The sequence below is a fragment of the Somniosus microcephalus genome, chromosome 12, assembly GCF_052327205.1.
Source record: "Somniosus microcephalus isolate GS21.2 chromosome 12, FLI_Smic_1.0, whole genome shotgun sequence".
Taxonomy (NCBI): Eukaryota; Metazoa; Chordata; class Chondrichthyes; order Squaliformes; family Somniosidae; genus Somniosus; species Somniosus microcephalus.
The window spans coordinates 222,491,169-222,508,845 of NC_140998.1; the positions used below are offsets into that span (position 1 = coordinate 222,491,169).

At 48.7% G+C, this 17,677-nt stretch overlaps 1 protein-coding gene across 1 annotated transcript in view; it reads left to right on the forward strand.

Moving 5' to 3' along the window:
• The window catches only part of aplp1 (amyloid beta (A4) precursor-like protein 1), a 116,905-nt gene that overhangs the window by 87,836 nt on the left and 11,392 nt on the right, over nucleotides 1–17,677 (forward strand). Inside the window, exon 9 of the mRNA XM_086002482.1 lies at nucleotides 14,466–14,563. Coding sequence (XP_085858608.1) covers nucleotides 14,466–14,563 — 98 coding nt within the window. The remainder of the gene's footprint in view (nucleotides 1–14,465; nucleotides 14,564–17,677) is intronic.

Here is a 17,677-nt window from a genome sequence, read left to right on the forward strand (position 1 = left end):
AGGCAGAGTGTAGGTTCGAGTGACAGTAGGGTATTGATGAGAGTCACGTTTTGTTTGAGGGGGAAACAGTGAGCCTCAATGTTGACATCAGAAATACTTGTTCTGACTGTAGATTTTGACCCAGGGGTACAGGCTGGGGCTGACTGTAGATACTGACCCAGTGGTACAGGCTGGGGCTGACTGTAGATACTGACCCAGGGGTACAGGCTGGGGCTGACTGTAGATATTGACCCAGGGGTACAGACTGGGGCTGACTGTAGATACTGACCCGGGGTACAGGCTGGGGCTGACTGTAGATACTGACCCAGGGGTACAGGCTGGGGCTGACTGTAGATACTGACCCAGGGGTACAGACTGGTGCTGACTGTAGATACTGACCCAGGGGTACAGGCTGGGGCTGACTGTAGATACTGACCCAGGGGTACAGGCTGGGGCTGACTGTAGATACTGACCCAGTGGTACAGACTGGGGCTGACTGTAGATACTGACCCAGGGGTACAGGCTGGGGCTGACTGTAGATACTGACCCAGGGGTACAGACTGGGGCTGACTGTAGATACTGACCCAGGGGTACAGGCTGGGGCTGACTGTAGATACTGACCCAGGGGTACAGACTGGGGCTGACTGTAGATACTGACCCAGGGGTACAGGCTGGGGCTGACTGTAGATACTGACGCAGGGGTACAGACTGGGGCTAACTGTAGATATTGACCCAGGGGTACAGACTCGGGCTGACTGTAGATACTGACCCAGGGGTACAGACTGGGGCTGACTGTAGATACTGACCCAGGGGTACAGACTCGGGCTGACTGTAGATATTGACCCAGGGGTACAGACTGGGGCTGACTGTAGATACTGACGCAGGGGTACAGACTGGGGCTAACTGTAGATATTGACCCAGGGGTACAGGCTGGGGCTGACTGTAGATACTGACCCAGGGGTACAGACTGGGGCTGACTGTAGATATTGACCCAGGGGTACAGACTGGGGCTGACTGTAGATACTGACGCAGGGGTACAGACTGGGGCTAACTGTAGATATTGACCCAGGGGTACAGGCTGGGGCTGACTGTAGATACTGACCCAGGGGTACAGGCTGGGGCTGACTGTAGATACTGACCCAGGGGTACAGGCTGGTGCTGACTGTAGATACTGACCCAGGGGTACAGGCTGGGGCTGACTGTAGATACTGACCCAGGGGTACAGACTGGGGCTGACTGTAGATATTGACCCAGGGGTACAGACTCGGGCTGACTGTAGTTACTGACCCAGGGGTACAGACTCGGGCTGACTGTAGTTACTGACCCAAGGGTACAGACTGGGGCTGACTGTAGATACTGACCCAGGGGTACAGACTGGGGCTGACTGTAGATACTGACCCAGGGGTACAGGCTGGGGCTGACTGTAGATACTGACCCAGGGGTACAGGCTGGGGCTGACTGTAGATACTGACCCAGGGGTACAGGCTGGAGCTGACTGTAGATACTGACCCAGGGGTACAGACTGGGGCTGACTGTAGATACTGACCCAGGGGTACAGGCTGGGGCTGACTGTAGATACTGACCCAGGGGTACAGGCTGGTGCTGACTGTAGATACTGACCCAGGGGTACAGACTGGAGCTGACTGTAGATATTGACCCAGGGGTACAGGCTGGGGCTGACTGTAGATACTGACCCAGGGGTACAGGCTGGGGCTGACTGTAGATACTGACCCAGGGGTACAGGCTGGGGCTGACTGTAGATACTGACCCAGGGGTACAGACTCGGGCTGACTGTAGTTACTGACCCAGGGGTACAGGCTGGGGCTGACTGTAGATACTGACCCAGGGGTACAGACTGGGGCTGACTGTAGATACTGACCCAGGGGTACAGACTCGGGCTGACTGTAGATACTGACCCAGGGGTACAGACTGGAGCTGACTGTAGATACTGACCCAGGGGTACAGACTGGGGCTGACTGTAGTTACTGACCCAGGGGTACAGACTGGGGCTGACTGTAGATACTGACCCAGGGGTACAGACTGGAGCTGACTGTAGATACTGACCCAGGGGTACAGACTGGGGCTGACTGTAGATACTGACCCAGTGGTACAGGCTGGGGCTGACTGTAGATACTGACCCAGGGGTACAGACTGGGGCTGACTGTAGATACTGACCCAGGGGTACAGGCTGGGGCTGACTGTAGATACTGACCCAGGGGTACAGACTGGGGCTGACTGTAGATACTGACCCAGGGGTACAGGCTGGGGCTGACTGTAGATACTGACCCAGGGGTACAGACTGGGGCTGACTGTAGATACTGACCCAGGGGTACAGACTGGGGCTGACTGTAGATACTGACCCAGGGGTACAGACTCGGGCTAGGTGATGTTTGCAGTGTGATATAACATGTATTAATTGTCTTTCATGAATGGGGAGTGATGTTACAATTGGTTGATATTTTCCTGTGCGCGGTATTTAGTGTACTGATGGATGCGTCCGCATCAAATTCCGTTTTTTGTTGCTCCTTTTGACCTCTGTTGAGCCCAGCGCTGCTCGGGCCTCTCAGCGCTGCTCGGGATCCTTGGTGCTCACTCGTCCGACAGCTGCCTGTGGACGGAAGCTACTTTCACCTCTCCTGTGACTTGTGTCAGGTGTAAATCAATGATCTGGTGAGAAAAGGAGCCGAATGATTCTGGTGCAACCCAAATTGAACAAAGGTCTTCGTTGCATTTGCTGCTACCTGCCCACAATTTATCAGACACTGAATTCACCCTGGCGTGATGGGATTTTAAATCTTGACTTTAAATGGCTGTTCACTCCTCCTCTATAACCATGTCCCAAATAACAGGACTCCCGTCCTCTATAACCATGTCCCTAGTAACAGGACTTCCGTCCTCTATAACCATGTCCCCAGTAACAGGACTCCCGTCCTCTATAACCATGTCCCCAGTAACAGGACAACCGTCCTCTATAACCATGTCCCCAGTAACAGGACTCCCGTCCCCTATAACCATGTCCCCAGTAACAGGACTCCCGACCTCTATAACCATGTCCCCAGTAACAGAACATAATAAATAGGAGCAGGAGTAGGCCAGTCGGCCCCTCGAGCCTGCTCCGCCATTCAATAAGATCATGGCTGATCTGATCCTAACCTCAAATCTACTTCCACTCTCCATCCCACCCGAACCCATGTGATCTCCCGGGAGAGGCGAAAAACCAGATTAAAAAAAACCAGTGGCCAATTTGGGAGAAAAAATCTGGGAAATTCCTCTCCGACCCATCTAGGCGATCGAAACTCGTCCAGGAGATCACTCTGTCCCTGTATTTCCTGCAGTACTTACCTTCTGTAAAAGGTGATCTCCACCCAAGTCAGGAACAGGCCCAATTTACTCTTGAAGGACTAACACAGAATTAGAACACAAGAAGTAGGAGCAGAACCAGGCTACACGGCCCCTGGCCCGCTCCGCCACCCACAGGGCCATGACCATTCCGAACCTAGACTCATGTCCAATTTCCTGCCCGCTCCCCGTAACCCCTAATTCCCTTTACTTCTAGGAAACTGTCTATTTCTGTTTTAAATTTATTTAATGATGTAGCTTCCACAGCTTTCTGGGGCAGCAAATTCCACAGACCTACTACCCTGTGAGTGAAGATGTTTCTCCTCATCGCAGTTATGAAAGAGCAGCCCCTTATTCTAAGATTATGCCCCCAGTTCTAGTTTCACCCATCATTGGAAACATCCTCACCGCATCCACCCGATCAAGCCCCTTCACAATCTTATATGTTTCAATAAGATCGCCTCTCATTCTTCTGAACTCCAATGAGTAGAGTCCCAATCTACTCAACCTCTCCTCATATGTCCACCCCCTCATCCCCGGGATTAACCGAGTGAACCTTCTTTGTCCTGCCTCGAGAGTATGTCTTTTCTTAAGTATGGACACCAAAACTGTATGCAGTATTCCAGGTGCGGTCTCACCAATACCTTGTATAACTGCAGCAATACCTCCCTGTTTTTATATTCTATCCCCCTAGCAATAAAAGCCAACATTCCATTGGCCTTCTTGATCACCTGCTGCACCTGCATACTAACTTTTTGAGTTTCGTGCACCAGGACCCCCAGATCCCTTTGTACTGCAGTACTTTCCAGTTTCTTGCCATTAAGATAATAACTTGCTCTATGATTTTTCCTGCCAAAGTGCATAACCTCACACTTTCCAGTATTGTATTCCATCTGCCAAATCTCTGCCCACTTACTTAGCCTGTCGATGTCCCCTTGCAGGTTTTTTATGTCCTCCTCACTCACTACTTTCCCTCCCATCTTAGTATCATCTGCAAACTTTGATATGTTACACTCGGTCCCCTCCTCCAAATCGTTAATATAGATTGTAAAGAGTTGGGGACCCAGCACTGACCCCTGCGGAACACCACTAGTTACTGATTGCCAGTCTGAGAATGAACCATTTATCCCAACTCTCTGCCTTCTGTTAGATAGCCAATCCTCTATCCATGCCAGAATATTACCCCCAATCCCGTGATTTTTTATCTTAAGCAATAATCTTTTGTGTGGCACCTTATCAAATGCCTTTTGGAAGTCTAAATACACTACGTCCACTGGTTCCCCTTTATCCACCCTATATGTTACTTCCTCAAAGAACTCCAGCAAATTTGTCAAACATGACTTCCCCTTCATAAAACCATGCTGACTTTGTCTTATTAAATTATGATTATCCAAATGTCCTGTTACTGTCTCCTTAATAATGGACTCCAAAATTTTACCTGCCACAGATGTTAGGCTAACCGGTCTATAGTTTCCAGCCTTCTGTCTACTGCCTTTTTTAAATAAGGGTGTTACATTAGCAGTTTTCCAGTCTGCCGGGACCTTTGTCGAGTCCAGGGAGTTTTGGAAAATTATTACCAATGCATCCACAATCCCTACCGCCACTTCCCTCAAGACCCTAGGATGTAAGCCATCAGGTCCAGGTGATTTATCCGGCTTGAGTCCCATTATTTTACCGAGTACCACTTCCTTAGTGATTTTTATCGTGTTTAGCTCCTCCCCCCCCTTTAGCCCCCTGTTTGTCCAGTGTTGGGATATTCTTAGTGTCTTCTACTGTAAAGAGTGATATAAAATATTCATTCAGTGTTTTTGCCATCTCCATATTTCCCACCATTAATTTCCCGGTCTCATCCTCTAAGGGACCAACATTTACTTTAGCCACCCTTTTTCTTTTTATATAACTATAAAAACTCTTACTATCTGTTTTTATATTTTTTGCTAATTTACTTTCATAATCTATCTTCCCTTTCTTAATCTTTTTGTCATTTTTTGCTCTCTTTTAAAGTTTTCCCAATCCTCTATCCTCCCACTAGATTTGGCTACCTTATATGCCCTTGTTTTTAGTCGAATACTATCCTTAATTTCTTTACTTAGCCACGGATGGCTGTCTTTTCTTTTACACCCTTTTCTTCTCAGTGGAATATATTTTTTTTGGAAGTAGTAAAATAACTCCTTAAATGTACACCACTGATCATGTATCGTCTTACCCTTTAATCTATTTTCCCAATCCACTCTACTCAATTCCGCTCTCATACCTTCATAGTCTCCTTTATTCAAGCTTAGCACGCTTGTTTGAGATCCAACCTTCTCACCCTCTAATTGAATATGGAATTCAACCATGTTATGTCCAAGGGGATCCTTTACTAGGACATTTTTAATTAATCCTGTCTCGTTACACAGGACCAGATCTAAGGTTGCTTGCCCCCTGGTCGGTTCAGTTACATACTGCTCAAGAAATCCATCCCTAATACACTCAATTAACTCATCCTCAAGGCAGCCCTGCCCAATTTGATTTGTCCAATTAATATGATAGTTAAAATCCCCCATAATTATAGATGTTCCCTTATTACAAGCCTCAACTATTTCCTGATTGATACTCCGTCCAACAGAGTTGCCACTGTTCGGAGGCCTATAGACTACGCCCACTAGTGTTTTTTTCCCCTTATTATTCCTTACCTCCACCCAAACTGTTTCATTATCCTGATCTTTTGACCCAATATCATTTCTCTGTATTACAGTGATTCCTTCCTTTTGGACTCCCCGGCCTTCGGGAACATCCTTCCTGCATCTAGTCTGTCCAGTCCTGTCAGAATTTTATAAGTTTCAATGAGATCCCCTCTCATTCTTCTAAACTCCAGCGAGTATAAGCCCAATCGACCTAATCTCTCCTCATACGTCATTCCTGCCATCCCAGGTATCAGCCTGGTGAATCTTCGCTGAACTCCCTCCATGGCAAGAACATCCTTCCTCAGATAAGGTGACCAAAACTGCACACAATACTCAAGATGTGGTCTCACCAAGGCCCTGTACAACTGCAGCAAGATATCCTTGTTCCTGTACTCGAACCTTCTTGCTATGAAGGCCAACATACCATTTGCCTTCTTAACCGTCTGCTGCACCTGTTACCTGGGGAGAAAGCTAGTTATCACCGGCAAGCTCCAAATAATGCAGATTGTCAACAGGTTAGATGAGTGTACCTTTGTCGTCAGTGTGTGTGAACTAACAGCTCCCTCCATTTCCGGTTATTTATTTGATTAGGCACATGATACTGATGCAGAGTCTCTTGTCGGGTTTCTCGAAGGCATCAAATGGATTCTTCGGGAAGTTGGGAGATTGTGAACCATTTGAGTGATAGCTGGGACTTGACGGAGAAGGAGACCATCAATGGGGAATGACGTTAGACCTAAGCAGCTCAGCTAGCCTGAATCTCCCACCTCTGTCAGGACAAACTGCTCATGACACTGCACTATATCTCAAGGAGGTGGATGGATACTGGCGAGATGATGTACTTCGCTGATGCACTGGTCATCAATCAGTCTTGTGCATCTATGTTGATTTTCCTTCTATGCTGGATTATGAAGTAGTATCGATAAATATTTCTGGTGTGTTTTTAGCTGCCATTCTGAACTGTTCCCTTGAGCAGTATTTATTTGCAGGGTGGAGCCAATACAATGCATCAATACATGGGTGCCATGGAGTGGAGGGGAACAGGCTTGATTTTCCCCTCCCTTTGTTTCCCACTATGCAGTAAGGCTCTAGGAAAGAATCAGGCCACGGGTGGAGGCCGGACATCTCTACCTAAGGACACAATAAAATAGGACAGAGCGTAATTACCTTGGTCCCAGGAGAATGCCTGCGTCCATAGCCCCGTCCGTGACCCAGTGACAACAGGGGACAAAATAGGAGAATCCATCAAATCACAAAAAACGTGCAGTGCATATTAATTGTGCTGTGGTGCTCTTCACCCCCCACCACCCCGCAGATTTTACACTGTCTTCAGAATCTACTCTTCCAGCTTATGAACATTTCTGTTTGAATTTATCCAGTGAAATGTCTTCATTAAAATGAACTGTGAAAGGAAACACCTCTTCAACCTTCTTTTCCAATTTTTTACGTTTGATACTTGTGTGATATTTGGGTTGTTTATTGACCAGTGTCTGAGAGAACAGAATTTGGATTTCCTTTTCTCCCTGTGCCAGGTCCTCTGACAAATTTCCCTTTCTCCTCTTTGCCCATCCTCTTTCCACCCTCTTTGTATCTAGCTTCCGACTCTGTGCCCAGCATGGTCTTGGCACTTTCAACATCATGCCCGTGTCCCGTGATGACAAGTGAAAGTCTGCATTTGAAGTTTTGCATTCTTTGTTTATTCTGAAATATATGGTTGGAGCGGTTGAGTCTCTCATTGATGGTATCGATTGTGTTATTAATTCATGTTTATCTGAGAGGGAACACAAAAACAAGAAGAGCAGAAAAAGGATTAACTTAGAGGAGGGATCCCCTGGAAAGACTGTACCACTCTTTGGAGGAGACAAACATTCCTGCATTTAGGCACACAGCCTTATTTTCAAAGGCTGCATTCCATCAGCAGAGCTTTGTACACTGCCAACATGTGTCGAGAAACTAGTTGGATCTCGAGTGTAAGAAGCTCTCTGTATCTGATTTTCCTGGCAACATTTTGGGTTGGTTTTAGAGACTTGCTTCTGGCATCTACCCACCCATTTAATCTCCTCCCACAGCCCATGGACACTCTCCCCTATCATGGACTCTACCCACCCATTTAATCTCCTCCCACAGCCCATGTACACTCTCCCCTATCATGGACTCTACCACCCATTTAATCTCCTCCCACAGTCCATGTACACTCTCCCCTATCATGGACTCTACCCACCCATTTAATCTCCTCCCACAGCCCATGTACACTCTCCCTATCATGGACTCCACCCACCCATTTAATCTCCTCCCACAGCCCATGTACACGCCCCTATCATGGACTCCACCCACCCATTTAATCTCCTCCCACAGCCCATGTACACTCTCCCTATCATGGACTCTATCCACCCATATAATCTCCTCCCACAGCCCATGTACACTCTCCCCTATCATGGACTCCACCCACCCATTTAATCTCCTCCCACAGCCCATGTACACTCTCCCTATCATGGACTCTACCCACCCATTTAATCTCCTCCCACAGCCCAGGTACACTCTCCCTATCATGGACTCTACCCACCCATTTAATCTCCTCCCATAGCCCATGTACACTCTCCCCTATCACAGACTCTACCCACCCATTTAATCTCCTCCCACAGCCCATGTACACTCTCCCTATCATGGGCTCTATCCACCCATTTAATCTCCTCCCACAGCCCAGGTACACTCTCCCCTATCATGGACTCTACCCACCCATTTAATCTCCTCCCACAGCCCATGTACACTCTCCCTATCATGGATTCTACCCACCCATTTAATCTCCTCCCACAGCCCATGTACACTCTCCCCTATCATGGACTCCACCCTCCCATTTAATCTCCTCCCACAGCCCATGTACACTCTCCCTATCATGGACTCTACCCACCCATTTAATCTCCTCCCATAGCCCATGTACACTCTCCCTATCATGGATTCTACCCACCCATTTAATCTCCTCCCACAGCCCAGGTACACTCTCCCCTATCATGGACTCTACCCACCCATTTAATCTCCTCCCAGAGTCTATGTACACTCTCCCTATCATGGGCTCTATCCACCCATTTAATCTCCTCCCACAGCCCAGGTACACTCTCCCCTATCAGAGACTCTACCCACCCATTTAATCTCCTCCCATAGCCCATGTACACTCTCCCTAGGGTAACCGTGACGCTGACCAAGCCCCGCCCCCCGGCCGAGCCAGAGAGAGAGACGCCGCGTCTCAGCTGCTCCTGCTGCGCGCGCGGCCCCCCGAGGGTCGCGGCCTCTCCCGAGGGTCGCGGCCCCCCCCCGAGGTGAAGACCGGCGATTGCGGCTGTGCGAGACGGCCGGTGGGCCCGGTTGCCAGGGTAACGCTGGACGCTCAGCAAGCCCCGCCCCCCGGCCGAGCCAGAGAGAGACGCCGCGTCTCAGCTCCTGCTGCGCGCGCACCCTAGCGGCGCTGGGCTGAGGCTTGCCCTCCAGCCTTCAAGTGGGGCCGGGAGGTGCCTAGCTCGGGCGTGGGTGCAGAGGAGACGCCGAGGCTTCTAGGCCTACCTGGAAAAACGGGGAAAGGTAGGAAAATTAATGAGATTAGATAAGCTAATTACTTTCTAAATCATTTTTTTTTTAAAACAATATGCGTTTTAAAAGCAACGTTTTTTTTTTAAGACGCAGAAAGCGGGAAAAAGAAAGGAAAAGTTTGGAATCAAGATGGCGGCGACTCACCTCAGTTCAGAAGGATAAGGCCCGGCCACACATGCACCGATTGGCCCGGCGGCACACGCCAGCAACCCGGCGTACGATTGGTCGAGCTCGAGGTCACTCTGTCGCTAATGAGCGGATAATGAGATGCTAATGAGCGGAATGTTAAGGTTTTTGGGATACCGCGGGCGCGATTTTAGCCCGGCCGAAACGTAAATACACTTAAAACCTTCTTTGGAGGTAACGCGCGCGTAGGTACGCCCTGTAACTTTCGAGCGCACACCCGACAGACGCACACGCGATGACAGACAGACGTACTGATTTATATATATAGATAGATAGAAACATAGAAGATAGGAGCAGGAGTAGGCCATTCGGCCCTTCGAGCCTGCTCCGCCATTCAATGAGATCATGGCTGATCATCCAAATTCAGTACAATGTCCCTGCCTTCTCCCCATATCCCTTGATCCCTTTAGCCTCAAGAAATATATCCAACTCTTTCTTGAATATATTTAATAAACTGGCCTCCACCGCCCTCTGTGGCAGAGAATTCCACAGGTTCACCACTCTCTGGGTGAAGAAATTCCTCCTCATCTCAGTCCTAAATGGCTTACCCCTTATCTTTAGCCTATGGCCCCTGGCCTGGACTCTCCCGCCATTGGGAACATCCTTCCTGCATCTAGTCTGTCTAGTCCTGTTAGAATTTTATAAGCTTCAATGAGATCCCCTCTCATTCTTCTAAACTCTAGCAATTATAAACCTAATCGACACAATCTCTCCTCATACGTCATTCCTGCCATCCCAGGTATCAGTCTGGTGAATCTTCGCTGCACTCCCTCCATGGCAAGAACATCCTTCCTCAGATAAGGCGACCAAAACTGCACACAATACTCAAGGTGTGGTCTCACCAAGGCCCTGTACAACTGCAGCAAGACATCCTTGCTCCTGTACTCGAATCCTCTCGCTATGAAGGCCAACATACCATTTGCCTTCTTAACTGCCTGCTGCACCTGCATGCTTACCTTCAGTGACTGGTGCACAAGGACACCCAGATCTCATTGCACTTCCCCTTTTCCCAATCTCTTGCCGTTCAGATAATAATCTGCCTTCCTGTTTTTGCCACCAAAGTGGATAACCTCACATTTATCCACATTATACTGTATCTGCCAGGCATCTGCCCAATCACCCAACCTCTCCAAATCATATTGGAGTTTCTCTGCATCCTCCTCACAGCACACACGCCCACCCAGCTTTGTGTCATCTGCAAACTTGGAGATATTAGATCTAGTTCCCTCATCTAGATCATTAATATATATTGTGAATAGCTGGGGTCCAAAGACCGATCACTGCGTTACCCCGCCAGTCACTGCCTGCCACTCGGAAAAAGACCCGTTTATTTCAACTCTTTGCTTCCTGTCTGCCAACCAGTTCTCTATCCAAGTCAGTACCTTACCCCCAATCCCCTGTGCTTTAACTTTGCATGCTAATCTCTTATGTGGGACCTTATCGAAAGCCTTCTGAAAGTCCAAATACACCACATCGACTGGTTCTCCCTTATCCTACCAGTTACATCCTCAAAAAATTCCAGTAGCTTAGTCAAGCACGATTTACCTTTTGTAAATCCATGTTGACTTTGTCTGATCCTGTCACTGTTTTCCAAGTGCTCTGGTATTACAGCTTTTATAATGGACTCTAGCATTTTCCCCACTACCGATGTCAGGCTATAATTCCCCGTTTTCTCTCGACCACCTTTTTTAAATAGTGGGGTTATATTAGCTATCCTCTAATTCATGGGAACTGTTCCAGGGTCTATAGAATTTTGGAAGATGACCAGCAATGCATCTACTATTTCTAGGGCCATTTCCTTAAGTACCCTAGGATGTAGATTATCAGGCCCTGGGGATTTATCGGCCTTCAATCCTGTCAATTTCCTGAACACCATTTCCCTACAAATACTGATTTCATTCAGTTCCTCCCTCTCATTAGACCCTATGTTCCCCGACATCTCTGGGAGGTTATTTGTGTCCTCCTTTGTGAAGACAGAACCAAAGTATGTATTTAATTGGACTGCCATTTCTTTGTTCCCCATTATAAATTCCCCTGATACTGACTGCAAGGGACCTACGCTTGAATTCACCAATCTTTTTCTCTTCATATATCTATAGAAGCTTTTACAGTCAGTTTTTATGTTCCCTAAAAGCTTACTCTCGTACTTTATTTCCCCCCTCTTAATTAATCCCTTTGCTGAATCCTAAACTGCTCACAATCCTCAGGTTTGCTGCTTTTTCTGGCCAATTTATATGTCCTCTCATTGGATCTTATGCTATCCCTAATTTCCCTTGGTAGCCACGGTTGAGCCACCTTTTTTGTTTTATTTTTATGCCAGACAGGGATGAACAAATTCTGTAGTTCATCCATGCGATCTTTAAATGTTTGGATGTTTGTATACAACTCCCACTAATGTTTTCTGCCCCTTGGTATTTCTCAGCTCTACCCATACAGATTCCACATCATCAGAGTTAATATCTTTCCTTACTATTGTGTTAATCTCCTCTTTAACCAGCAATGCTACCCCACCTCCTTTTCCCTTTCGCCTGTCCTTCCTGAATATTGAATATCCCTGGATGTTGAATTCCCAGCCTTGGTCACCCTGGAGCCATGTCTCCGTAATCCCAATTAGATCATATCTGTTTACATCTATTTGCGAAGCTAATTCATCCACCTTATTACAAATGCTCCTCGCATTAAGACACAAAGCCACAGAAGGAGATATTTCATAGAATTACAGAGAATTTACTGCACAGAAATGGGTCATTCGGCCCATCTGGTCTGTACCGGTGTTTATGCTCCACACGAGCCTCCTCCCACTCTAGTTCATCTAATCCTATGAGCATAACTTTCTATTCCTTTCTCCCTCATGTACTTATCTAGGCCAAAGAGGTAGGTTTTAAGGAGCATCTTAAAGGAGAACAGAGAGGTCGAGAGGCGGAGAGATTTAGGGAGGGAATTTCAGAGCTTTGGGGCCTTGGCAGCTGAAGGCACGGCCACCAATGGTGTAGCGATGAAAATAAGGGACGCTCAACAGGCCAGAATTGGAGGAGCGCAGAGATCACAGAGGGTTTTAGATCTGGAGGAAATCACATAGATAGGGAGGGGCGAGGCCATGGAGGGATTTGAAAAGGATGGGAATTTTAAAATTGAGGTGTTACCGGACTTAGAGCCAATATAGGTCAGGGGTGATGGGTGAACAGTGGAGGGGTTGACAGAGGTGGTGGTGAAGTAGAGCTGGGTGTCATCAGCATACATGTGGAACCTGACGCTTTTTCGGATGATGTCGCTGAGGGGCAGCATGTAGAAGAGAAATAGGAGGGGGGCCCAAGGATAGATCCTTGGGGGACTCTAGAGGTAAAGATGTGGGAGTGGGAAGAGAAGTCATTAGGAACATAGGAACAGGAGGAGGCCATTTTGCCCCTTGAGCCTGTTCCGCCATTCAATGAGGTCATGGCTGATCTGCAGGAGATTCTCTGGCTACGATTGGTAAGATAGATAAGAATGGAACCAGGTGAAGGCAGTCCCACTCAGCTGGACGAAGGAGGAGGAGGTGTAGGATGTCATTTGTGACTTCGATAAGGGCCGTTTCAGGACAGAAACCTGATCGAAGGGATTCAAATAATAGAATTGTGGGAAAGATGGGCACGGGTTTGGGAGGCGACAACACGTTCAAGGACTTTGGAGAGGAAAGGGAGGTTGGAGATGGGACGGTAGTTTGCAAGGACAGGGAGGTTTTTTTTGAGAGGGGTGATGACAAATTTGAAGGAGATGGGGACAGTAACTGAGGAGAACCATTAACAATATCAGCTAACATGAGGGCCAGGAGGAGGAGTTGGGTGGTCAGCAGTTTAGTGGGAATAGGGTGGAGGGAGAAGGAGGTGGGTCTCATGGACAAGGTGAGCTCGGAGAGAGCATGAGGGGAGTTAGGAGAGAAACTAGAGAAAGATGCAAGTACGGGGTAAACTCAAGTGAAAACAGGATCTGAGCACTAATCTATTAAGATGTTAAACCAGGGCCTATCCCAATGCCTTCTAACCTAAAGAACAAGAAGATGCTCCTGCTACACTGTCCTATCCCAGGGCAGGTACAGCACGGGTTAGATACAGAGTAAAGCTCCCTCTACACTGTCCCATCAAACACTCCCAGGGCAGGTACAGCAAGAGTTAGATACAGAGTAAAGCTCCCTCTACACTGTCCCATCAAACACTCCCAGGGCAGGTACAGCACGGGTTAGATACAGAGTAAAGCTCCCTCTGCCAATCACCTTCAATCTGTGTCCTCTGGTTACCGACCCTTCTGCCACTGGAAACAGTTTCTCTTTATTTACTCTAACAAAACCCTTCATGATTTTGAACACCTCTATCAAATCTCTTCTTCTCTGCTCCAAGGAGAACAACCCCAGCTTCTCCAGTCTCTCCACGTAACTGAAGTCCCTCATCCCTGGTACCAGTCTGATAAATCTCCTCTGCACCCTCTCCTGGGCCTTGACATCCTTCCTAAAATGCGGTGCCCAGAATTGGACACACTACTCCAGCTGAGGCGCAACTAGTGATTAATAAAGGTATAGCGTAATTCCTGGCACTCTGAGGAGAGCGGCCATTGTTGCAACGCACTGCACTGGACATTTCTCCTGTCTTAGGCTGATGTCTTGTAGATTCCACTTGATCTCTGGTCAATCAGTTCAGTTGCAGCATTGCCCAGTGTGGGGCATGATGTGCTGCTTTGCAGTGGAGCTGGGCTTCAGACGGTTGGACTGGAGAGGCGAGCACAGCGTGGTTACGACAGCAGGTGATCAGCTCCTGCTCCAGGGACCAGGCACTGTCAGAGTGAGTGGACACAGTCCCTTGTCTGATCTGGGACACTCTACTAAAGGGAGTTGCCCCTCACAGCCTGCTACAGAACATGGTGATGCAAACTGCTCACTTCACCTCTCAGCCATTGAATGATGTGGGGCGGGAGGAGTTATCGGGAACAGAATAATCACGATGTGGTCTCCTCTACATCAGGGAGACCAAACGCAGATTAGGTGACTGCTTTGCGGGACACCTCCGTTCAGTCCACAAGCGTGACCCCGAGCTTCCGGTCGCCTGTCACTTTAATTCTCCGCTCCACTCCCACTCTGACCTCACCGTCCTCGGCCTCTTGCACTGTTCCAACGAAGCTCAACGTAAGCTCGAGGAACAGCACCTCATCTTTCGATTAGGCACTTTACAGCCTTCTGGACTCAACATCGAGTTCAACAATTTCAGACTATAACCTCGGCCCCCATATATATATTTATTTTTTTCCCTTGTCTTCTCACATGGTAGCTGTTGATGATTCTGCCATCGCCATTCACACCTCATCTAGAGTCAGCTTTTGTTTCTTAACTTGTCCCATTACCTCTCTCGCACCATCGTTCCTTTTGTCAGCCAATCTCTCCTGCCTTCAGCCTGTCACAGACCTTTCCTTTGTTCTTTCCTCCCCTCCTCCCTGCCCCTGCTTAGAAATCTCTCTTCTCTAACCTTTTCCAGTTCCTCGACCCGAAACGTTGACTCGGTTTCTCTCTCCACGGATGTTGCCTGATCTGCTGAGTGTTTCCAGCATTTTCAGTTGTTATTTCAGATTTCCAGCATCCGCTGTATTTCACTATTGTATTAGAATAATCAAGAATCCAGCCATCCTGAGGTCTGCAAACCAGCAGCACCAGGTTGTTTCAGGTGCAAGTATCTGCACTCACACACACACACACACAAGCAATACAGTCACTGAGCCCAGGAACTCACAAACATTACACGCCATTGATTACAGAAAGAGGGGAGAAAAAACAGGTGCAAAGTGGTGACAGTAAAACGCGAGACATTGCCAGTCCGAATCTATGAAACTGCATGACGTTATCCAATCCGCTCTGTTCACTGTCAGCGCTTCTCGGAATAGTAAAATCTAAACACCAGGGTTCATCAGAATCGCCAGGCGCTCCTCATCATTAGGATGAAATAGGCGTCTCTGTCAATAGAGGCACTCACTCCAGAGTAGTAATTCAAAAATTCAACTTTGGTGACCTGCAGAGAGACAAAAGGAGCTGGCATCGATTGGAGAACACACGCTCACCCCCGTCACAGGGAACACACGCTCACCCCCGTCACAGGGAACACACGCTCACCCCCGTCACAGGGAACACACGCTCACCCCCGTCACAGGGAACACACGCTCACCCCCGTCACAGGGAACACACGCTCACCCCCGTCACAGGGAACACACGCTCACCCCCGTCACAGGGAACACACGCTCACCCCCGTCACAGGGAACACACGCTCACCCCCGTCACAGGGAACACACGCTCACCCCCGTCACAGGGAACACACGCTCACCCCCGTCACAGGGAACACACGCTCACCCCCGTCACAGGGAACACACGCTCACCCCCATCACAGGGAACACACGCTCACCCCCGTCACAGGGAACACTGTCTCTCATTAATGGACCGATCAGTTGAATGAGTGCTTCAGTGTGTGAGTGTGAATGTCTGAGTGTATGTGTGCGAGTGAATGTGTGTGTCAGTCCCTCGATGCTGGTAGTGAGTGTTTGTGTGTGTGTACGCGCGAGTGAGTGTAAATATCTGAGTAGGTGTGCACGTGTGTTTGTCTCTCTCAGAAACACTTCATGCTGATATTAAGACTGACAGAGAGAGAGAGAGAGACAGGGAGAGAGACAGGGAGAGAGAGAGAGAGAGACAGGGAGAGAGAGAGAGACAGGGAGAGAGAGAGAGACAGGGAGAGAGAGAGAGACAGGGAGAGAGAGAGACAGAGAGAGAGACAGGGAGAGAGAGAGACAGGGAGAGAGAGAGAGACAGGGAGAGAGAGAGAGAGAGACAGGGAGAGAGAGAGAGACAGGGAGAGAGAGAGAGAGAGACAGGGAGAGAGAGAGACAGGGAGAGAGAGAGAGACAGGGAGAGAGAGACAGGGAGAGAGAGAGAGACAGGGAGAGAGAGAGACAGGGAGAGAGAGAGAGACAGGGAGAGAGAGAGAGAGACAGGGAGAGAGAGAGACAGGGAGAGAGAGAGAGACAGGGAGAGAGAGAGAGAGAGACAGGGAGAGAGAGAGAGACAGGGAGAGAGAGAGAGACAGGGAGAGAGAGAGAGAGACAGGGAGAGAGAGAGAGAGAGACAGGGAGAGAGAGAGAGACAGGGAGAGAGAGAGAGAGAGACAGGGAGAGAGAGAGAGACAGGGAGAGAGAGAGAGAGAGACAGGGAGAGAGAGAGAGACAGGGAGAGAGAGAGAGACAGGGAGAGAGAGAGAGAGACAGGGAGAGAGAGAGAGAGAGACAGGGAGAGAGAGAGAGACAGGGAGAGAGAGAGAGAGAGACAGGGAGAGAGAGAGAGACAGGGAGAGAGAGAGAGAGAGACAGGGAGAGAGAGAGACAGGGAGAGAGAGAGAGACAGGGAGAGAGAGAGACAGGGAGGGAGAGAGAGAGACTTTTATTGCTGGGGCAGTCGGGAGAGCAGGAGGCCAGTAACTGGTGAGTTTAAAAGCTCACCTTTCGCGGGCTTTTTCTTTCACAGCTGGGGCAGTCGGGAGAGCAGGAGGCCAGTAACTGGTGAGTTTAAAAGCTCACCTTTCGCGGGCTTTTTCTTTCACAGCTGGTGCAGTCGGGAGAGCAGGAGGCCAGTAACTGGTGAGTTTAAAAGCTCACCTTTCGCGGGCTTTTTCTTTCACAGCTGGTGCAGTCGGGAGAGCAGGAGGCCAGTAACTGGTGAGTTTAAAAGCTCACCTTTCGCGGGCTTTTTCTTTCACAGCTGGTGCAGTCGGGAGAGCAGGAGGCCAGTAACTCTTATATAGGTGGAGCTGTTGCTAAACCCGAAACACTACAGTGTAGTGTCTCCCACCCTTCCACCTCCTCTAACCTTTTAGGGGTTAGGGGAAGTTGAAAAGGTAGGTTCAATTTATTTTATTTCAGGAGCC